This window comes from Trichechus manatus, unplaced genomic scaffold (genome assembly GCF_000243295.1).
Source record: "Trichechus manatus latirostris isolate Lorelei unplaced genomic scaffold, TriManLat1.0 scaffold00010, whole genome shotgun sequence".
Classification (NCBI taxonomy): domain Eukaryota; kingdom Metazoa; phylum Chordata; class Mammalia; order Sirenia; family Trichechidae; genus Trichechus; species Trichechus manatus.
Window position 1 is genome coordinate 6745132 of NW_004443946.1, and position 8496 is coordinate 6753627.

At 45.3% G+C, this 8496-nt stretch overlaps 1 protein-coding gene across 2 annotated transcripts in view; it reads right to left on the reverse strand.

Moving 5' to 3' along the window:
• The window catches only part of GCH1 (GTP cyclohydrolase 1), a 75288-nt gene extending 68375 nt beyond the window's left edge, over nt 1-6913 (reverse strand). For both annotated transcript variants that reach the window (XM_004370881.2, XM_023726206.1), the window contains exon 1: nt 6422-6913. In XM_004370881.2, the coding sequence (XP_004370938.1) occupies nt 6422-6764 (343 nt within the window). In that variant the 5' untranslated portion in view covers nt 6765-6913. The remainder of the gene's footprint in view (nt 1-6421) is intronic.
• Nucleotides 6914-8496: the final 1583 nt, after the last annotated feature.

Here is an 8496-nt window from a genome sequence, read left to right on the forward strand (position 1 = left end):
AGTCTGCTTTCATAAAGATTATAGCCCTGAAAATCCTATGGGGCAGTTAGACTCTGTCCTATAGGGTCTCTATGAGTCAGAATCGCCTCGAAAGTAATGGAATGGGAGGCTATAACAGGACAAAATTCTAATGAATGAATGCCCTCTTGGCCTTGAGTATAACAGATTTACCTCCATTCAGATACTCTTGATTAATCTAATCCAAATTATCCCTGAGTCTAATTACCATAAACTCAATAGAGAACTTTCATTTGTGTAACTTCAAATTAAGAATTGTTCATGCAATCCAAGATTCATAATCTAAAATTCATCCAAGATCAGGCAGTTGCCCTCTCCTGGTAAATTTTAATACTGCAGCCTAACTATCAAATACTGGATTCAAATTACCGAGGTATGCTGCTGCAAATGAGTTAGTAGGGGGAAGGCCCAGGATAGAAGAGTTTCCAGAATTGGGTAAAGCAAACAGCAGAGAAAACACAGAAAGAAAGAGAGTAAGAATTCAAATAAATCAGTAAAATAGTATAGATTAAAATTAAGTAGACTCCCAGGGATTGTGATTCTCATTCTCATCATCCTCCCAGCTCCGCTTCTTTTAAGCAATATGATCTTAGGCAAGTTCTCTCCGTGCCTCAGTTTTCTTATCTATAAAATGGAGATAATATTACCTACCCACAGGGCTACTGTGAGGATCAAATGTGGTAGTAACACATGTAAAGGATTTAGAACAGTGTTCAGCACATAGGAAACAATACTGCTCGTTTTTATTCAGATGTGAGCTCTAGCATCACTTCACCAATGTAAGTTTCCCATCTCCCAACATGGATCAAGTTCTTTTGCTTAAATGCTCTCATTGACCTGAGATCTCTGTATCATCACATTTCTCAATGTGTAATTACCATTTGTGTGATTCTCTGATTAATGTCTGTCTTGCCTGCTATCCTTTAAGTTCTGTGAGGGCAGGAACCATGTCTGTTTTTGCTTATCCTGTGTCCCCAGCATTTAGTACAGTGTCTGGCAACTGATGAATTTGTTAAATGAAACAGCAGTAGAATTTCTAGTCTCCTGAATAAAAGTACTTAGTACCTACCAGGATGGCACTGTTTGGTATTTCAAAGACATGTTTTCTTCACATACCAAAAAAAATTGTTTATAGATAACACTTTTTTAAAAGAAACTATTTTTATTAGGACTGGCTTTTCTCCCCCATTCTCAATTACCTTGCAACAGCTTTAATCAAGTTTACTACTCCTAAATTCTAGTCATATAATATTTCAACAGCCATGTAATTTTTTCTTCTTTATTCACAGTGCTGTTTCTGGTAACAAATAGACCTAAGTCCTATGTAAGTACTCATTAACAACATCAATTAAAAGACAAAATTATTAATGAATCAAGATTTGAATAAACTACACTTCCAAAATAGCACCTCTTAATGGTGAGATTAGCTTTTCTATAATACATTTTAAAACTGGGTACATATACTCATCTTTCAACTACACTATGGGAGGGGGACTAAATAAATGGACATTTTGTGTCCCTTCACACCTTAGAAGTTGTTACAATGCTTAGTTCACCATCGCAGTCTTATTTAATAAATCAGAGAGGTTTGTGATTCAAAATTAAAAAGAAAACCTGTAATAGCTACCACATTTCAGTATTAAGTGGCTAAGGCTCATTTTTGTATAAAAGAAAGTACCTAATTACCTTGCATTATCTTTAGAGAATAGACATTATCTTGCAGTGAAAATGATTTAGGTGCCACATGATTCACTATGGAGGTCTGTGCCTCCTCGATCCTGGTGGGGAAACAATCAAAGAGCCAGTCACCTACAGTGCCATCTCCTAAGTATTCACACTGATTACATACATGCTCACATATTTCTCAAAATCTGGGACACTGTCAATATGATTTATGAAAACTGTCCTGGTAGCCTGGGTAAGACAAGCTAAAACCTATTTGTCATGGATTGAATTGTGTCCCCCAAAAATATGTGTCAGTTTGGTTAAGCCATGATTCCCAGTATTGTGTGGTTGTCCTCCATTTTGTGATTGTAATTTGCCTATGTGCTGTAAACCCTAATCTCTGCCTGTAATTAATGAGGTAAGATTGGATTATGTTGAAGAGAATCAGGGTGGGATGTAACACCCTTGCTCAGGTCACATCCCTGAGCCAATGTAAAGGGAATTTCCCTGGCATGTGGCCTGCACCACCTTTTATCTTATAAGAGATAAAAGGAAAGGGAAGCAAGCAGAGAGTTGGGGACCTCACACCACCAAGAAAGCAGTGCTGGGAGCAGAGCGTGTCCTCTGGACCCGGGGTTCCTGTGCGGAGAAGCTTCTAGTCCAGGGGAAGATTGATGACAAGGACCTTCCTCCAGAGCCGACAGAGAAAGCCTTCTCCTGGAGCTGACACCCTGAATTTGGACTTCTAGCCTACTAGACTGTGAAAAAATTAATTTCTCTTTGTTAAAGCGATCCACTTTTTGTATTTCTGTTATAGCAGTACTAGATAACTAAGACACTAGTTTAACTGGAAATGTGACAGAAGAGTCAAGACTCTTGTGTACTCCCATAAACTCACAAAAAGGACAAGTCATATCCATTTAAGTTCTGATAAATAATGATATCCAAAAGGTTGTTCCAATTCACTCTCATTGGGAGAAAATGGGGGAAGGGTCAGACACAGGCATCAAGTATAAGAATCTCAAGGAATAGTGGACTCTCCAAGTTAATTGAGTGTTAAAAAAAAAAAATTGCCATCAGGTTGATTCCAACTCATAGTGACACTATAGGACAAAGTAGAACTGCCCCATAGGGTTTCCAAGGAGCAGCTGGTGGATTCAAACTGCCAACCTTTTGGTTAGCAGCCATAGCTCTTAACCATTTTGCCACCAGGCTTTCAATTGAGTGTTTAGGGTCTGGATAAAAGAGTAGTGAAATACAAGAAAGATGCCTTATATAGAAAGGAAACCTCACCAAGGCAAAACCTTTGGTATGTAAGAGAACTAGGATGTGGCTAAACTGAAAACGGACAGAAAGAGATAAAGATGGATGGTCCCAGGATCATCCTAGGATGCTAGATTCAAAGGACAGCTCAGCCAGTTCCTGGGAGAAGTTATAGTGGCTCCCCTAGTCCTCCCTTCAGGCCTACAGCTACAGCCCAAGAGTGAACGGTAACTATGAGACAGCCTGGTCACGGGTGAACACAGGAGCTCCTGTGGTAAGGTACACACTGGAAACCAGAGGACAGGTGTGCTAGGCAGGGTTCACTGAAGAGAAGCTGCAATGTAGGAAGAACTGACAAATTCCCTGGGACACTAGAAATTATCATCAATTCACTCTAGAGGAACTGAAAGAAATAGTGGTAATTGATTTATGTTCGTGAAGGAAATAAAAACTGGGGGTTGTGTGGGATGGTTTTCTCTGTTACTCTCTTCTTTATTTTCTACAGATTTATATATTTAGGTCCACTCCCAATCCCTGCCCCTACTGGTCTCCTTCCTTCTCCCTCCCACCATTTCAGGCTTATTCCTTTAAAATTCAGCGTGGTCCCTTCCACTCTGCCTTCTCTTTAAAACAAACCTCCAAAAAACCGATTTCAAGTCCTTAAGTGTGATTCCCTCGATCAGAGGCTTTTAAACTTTTGACCACAACCCACAGTAAGAATACATTTTACATCTGGACCCAGTACATACATTAAAAAAAAAAAACCCACTGCCATTGAGTCAATTCCAACTCATAGTGACCCTAAATGACAGGGCAGTACTGCCTCACAGAATTTCCAAGGAACAGCTGGTGGATTCGAACTGCCAAACTTTTGATTAGCAGCCAAGCTTTTTAACCACTGTACCACCAGGGCCCCAGTACATACACAGAATCATAAATATGTAAAACAAACAGAAGTTCCTCAAAACACTTACCCTTATTACATGTGATAGACTAATCTTCCTCCTTCTACTCTTTTTTCTTTTTTAATGCTAGTAGCAACCTATGAAGTTAATTTCATGACCCAAATAATAGGTCACAACTCACAGTTTGAAAGACTTAGTAGATAAGATATATTGATTCATCTCTCCAAGTAGCAATATAAGGCAGTAGCTAAAACTGCATGGATTGAAATACCAGCTCTGTTAGCCTCGCTTATACTCAGGGTATAAGCGAACAGTATATACCTCAAAGTTAAGGACGAACCAAGACCATCCACATAAAGCACTTAGCACATAAAAAGCATTCAGTTAACAACTATTAATTTTTAAATGGTTCACAGACTTTTTCTTTAAATTTATTATGGTAAGACATACATAAAATTCACCATCTTAGCCAACTTAAAGCGTACAATTCAGTACACTCACAATGCTATGCAACCACCACCACTACCCAGTTCCAGAACATTTTCATCACCCCAAAAGGAAACCCTGCACCCACTAAGCAGCCACTCCCCATTCTGCTCTCCCCCCTGGCAGCCCCTGGCAACTACTAATCTGTTTTCTGTCTCTAGGTCCATGGACTTTTTAAAAAATGTATTAACATTAGACTGAACAGTTTTCTAAGGTGGCAGGATGTGTTCTTTGGAGTCACTAGTTCTCTTTGCCTGAATCAGGGCTCATGAGACAAACTTCTGAAAACCAGTAATCAAGTAAACCCGTGAGCCACTTTAGGTAATTCTGTGACCTGTCTCGAGGTCAGAAATCCCTCTCCCTTTGGGTAATTAGTCATGCTGGGTTACAGATCACTGTTTGAATTGTTAGGGCAGGATCGCCAAAGCCTGGCCAAGCCTGTAGAAGAGACCACTTTCTGTGTCTGCAAGAGCAGAATGAGCAAGATTCTAAGAGGATGTTTCTTCATTACATCTTGGGATATCACAAAAAAAAAAAAAAAACCCATAGAAAACTGAATGTCTATTAAACAATAGTCTTCGTATTTGAAACTCTATTTTGAGGCCCCAAACTTTGCCATCAAAGGGTAAAAAAGTGCCCTGGACACAGAAGGAGAGGTCCATTTCTTGGCTTTAGGATGTAGTATCATTTCCTTTTGGGGCCTCACCCATCCACAATCTGATTTCCCACCCTTCCTCTGGAGTGTGGAAGACTGGGCAAAAACAACTTTGTTCTTCCCAGGATCATCTAGCGGGGTCACTCGATACTCATTCAGGGAAATAACAGAGGCAGGGGGCTTATCTTGCCAAGCAGCACTGTTACAGGAGTCTCAGGTCAGAGAAATAAATGTTACCAAGACACACGGAGGATGCAGACTAGGAAACAACGTCCCTGATCCCAGTTGTCCAGCCATAGAAGCCAAAAGCTCCTTTCTTTCTCCGCTCCCCCCACCCCACCGTTTTTTTATAAAATAGGAACCAACACTCCTCACTGGACTATTAAGCAGCAAAGTCCTCAGTCATTTTCCACTTCCCACCCCCTTCCACCCCTCCCACTGACTGCTTTCCTGACCCCAGGATGAAAAGCCCCGCCCGACTCAAGCGCTGGACACCACCGGGCCAACCCTGCTTATTTGGGATGGAGGGGGGGATGGAAGGATGGAGGGACGCGCCTTGGAGCCCCCCAAAGCCCAGCGAATCTCCCCGATTCTTGAGGCCGCCGCTAGTAACAGTCGCTTGATTTTGGGTGAAGGGGATGGGACCAAGCACTCTCTAAGCAGCAAACGAGCCCAAGAAACCTCACACCCCGAAAACTCCGGAGAAACCCGTGCCCGGGGTCACGCTAAAGGTTGGGAAGGCCCGAAATGGAGGGAATTTGAGGTAGACAAAAGGCAAGTACAACTCTCCGTAGATAACCGAAGATTCCACTGCCCTCTCAAGTCAGTGAGAGTCGGGTCCCTGAGTTTGGAGCGATGGATCATGTGCTTCATCGCAAAGCACATGAAGCCAGGTCTTCACTCCAGACCCACCAAAAAACTGGATCTCAAGAGAAGGGACGACCTAGGCAGCCGTCACTTCAACAAGCGCTCAGGTGAGTGATGCATATTACCGGCAAGTTTGAGCCCCGCACACGCCTCAGCCTTCCGCACTCACTGCCTATCCCCCCGCCCTTGGACGCTCAGGCGAGAGGGGCTCCAGGCTCCCCTGGCGGGGCAGCTCAGTGACCGCGGTCTGGCCAAAGCGCGCGCCCTGCGCTGGAGGAGAGGGCTGCGTGCAAGGGGAGAGGAGGACCCTGCGAGGGGGGCTGTAGAGGGTACCGGGGCAGAGGGGCCGCTGCCTCCAGGGCGCCTAGAATGCGTCGCACGCAGGTTCCTCTCCTCTGCCGAGGCGGTGGTAGGGCCGAGGGCGAGGTGCAAAGGTGACAGCACTAGAGTCCCCGGCCAGGAGTGAAGCAACTCCGGAAATTCCCGGACCGGCGCTGGCTTCCTTCGTCCCCTCCTCGGCGCCCCGCACGCCCAGGAAGCCCGCGCCGCCGGATGCACTGACCTGAGATGGTCTCCTGGTAGCCCTTGGTGAAGAACTGCATGGCCGTGGCCGCCCTCCAGGGCGTCTTGACCAGCCCCTGCCGCTCGGGGTCCTCGCCCAGCGAGCGCAGAATGGACGAGTAGGCGGCCGCCAGGTTGGGGAGGTTCAGCTCGTTGTCCTCCTCGCTGCGGGGCCGCTCGCCCTTCCAGCCGTCCGCGGGCTGGGCGCTCTTAGCCTCGGGTCCCGGGGTCTTCTCCGCTGGCCGGCTGGGCCCGGGCCGCGGCGACTCGCGTTCAGGAAACCCATTGCTGCACCTGGAGCCCCGCGGCTTCTCCGCCGGCGCCCGCACCGGGCCCTTCTCCATGGACTCGCCGCTGCCGCTCCGGGGGGACGCTGGGGCGCTTTAAGGGCTGCAACTAAACTTCGCCGGCGGCGGCAGGCAGCAGACTCTGCGACCAAAGTCACCTGAAGAAGGGAGACGACAAGACAAGGACTCGCTGAGGCAAAGGCAGCCGCTGGCTGGAGAGCCCAGCAGTCCTTCCTATTTATGGCCGGGCCGCGCCGCGGCCGCAGCAGGCGTTCCCATTGGCCGGGGCCGCCGCGCGTCACGGCAGTCGCCCCGCCCTCCCGTACCCCTAACTCCGGGCGTCCTAGAGGGGGCGGTGTCGCGGGAGGGGCGCGCGGCAGGGTCCGCGGTCAGGGTTGTGAGGGGCAGCGGGCCTGGGCGGAGGCGCGAACTGTGCCCGTCTCCCACCTGCGCCGGACCAGAGGCGTGGATTGGACCCTCGGGTTGTCACCGAATGAACGGAATCTAAAAGAAGGTAGGTGTCCGGAACCCCGGAGGATAATTCTCCAGCCCGCGGCTGCCCTGGGCTCGGAACATGTATCTGGCGGGTCGCCTCCTCTTGGCCAAAGAGGGCGCTGCATCAGAAGTGCCCTGGTCCCTTGGCCCAGTGAAAGACGAGCAAACAGGTGGCCTTCTCCCCAGGGAAAGGACCCAGTTAAGCAGTTAGTAAGGTAACCAATTCTTACGCTTTTAAGACAAGAGAATAACGTGACTTGAAGCCTTTGGATGTTCGTTAGTTAAAAATATGTGCAACGCACCTGCCACCTGCAAACCTTCTGGAGTAGTATTACACCAAGTAATCCTTATGTGAATGTTTAGGAGAGGATTTTGGTGGCCAAAACTTTGGCCCTGGAGAAATTGATTTGCAAGCGAAGAAAAAATTTTTGAGCTTTCATTTAAAACCTATTTACGTTTTGCAACAACGCAATCGTTGAAATTTGGTGCTTCATCACTTCAGAGTGACTCACGAAAATCCTTTTCCCTAGACGTTGGTACAAATTGTGAAATGCTGTTGATCATCTGGGCTCTTAGCCAACGACATCTGCTTTGACTGTTTTCTTTCAGATTAAAAAATTAACTTTTTCCCTCACTTTGCAGGATTGTTATGTTGTAACGCCAAAGGTGAGTTTTAAAACGTATATCAAATTAATAGCCCATGAATTGCTTCAAGGTGTTTCTAATGTTGATTTTATGACAGATATAAATAGGTATTAACAGGGTTAGAATCAGACAAGCCAGGAATAAAGCCCCTAGAATTATTCTATACTAATAAAATATCTCTGTCATTATAATTAAGTTAGTATTTATTGGATTCTGCTCCAGGCATGATGCTGTTCTAAACATTCAGATAAGGAATATGGATATTGCCTGGCCATGTGGCACCTGTAGTCTAAAATAGAATAAATATTCATGTTTTTTTGGTGTTTTTACAAGATAGTAATTGAATTCCTGTATACATAAAATAGTGAATTATTTAAATCAAGTAATATGAACATCCTTTAGAAAGAAAGTATATTAGTCACTCTCAAAATATTTTTTGTAAGTTTTTCCCCATAGTCAAGGTTTCTTCCTTCTAACTGCACTGCCCACTGTCCACTGATACTTCCTGGTCAAAATTATCCAGTGGTCTCAAACTGTTTTAAACATAATTGGAGAGACCATTCAAAGGATGGCCTTGCAGTTAACAAACGAAAACAAAGATACCAAGCAAGATACCTTAAAAATAGAAGAATTAAATAAAGATGCTTTC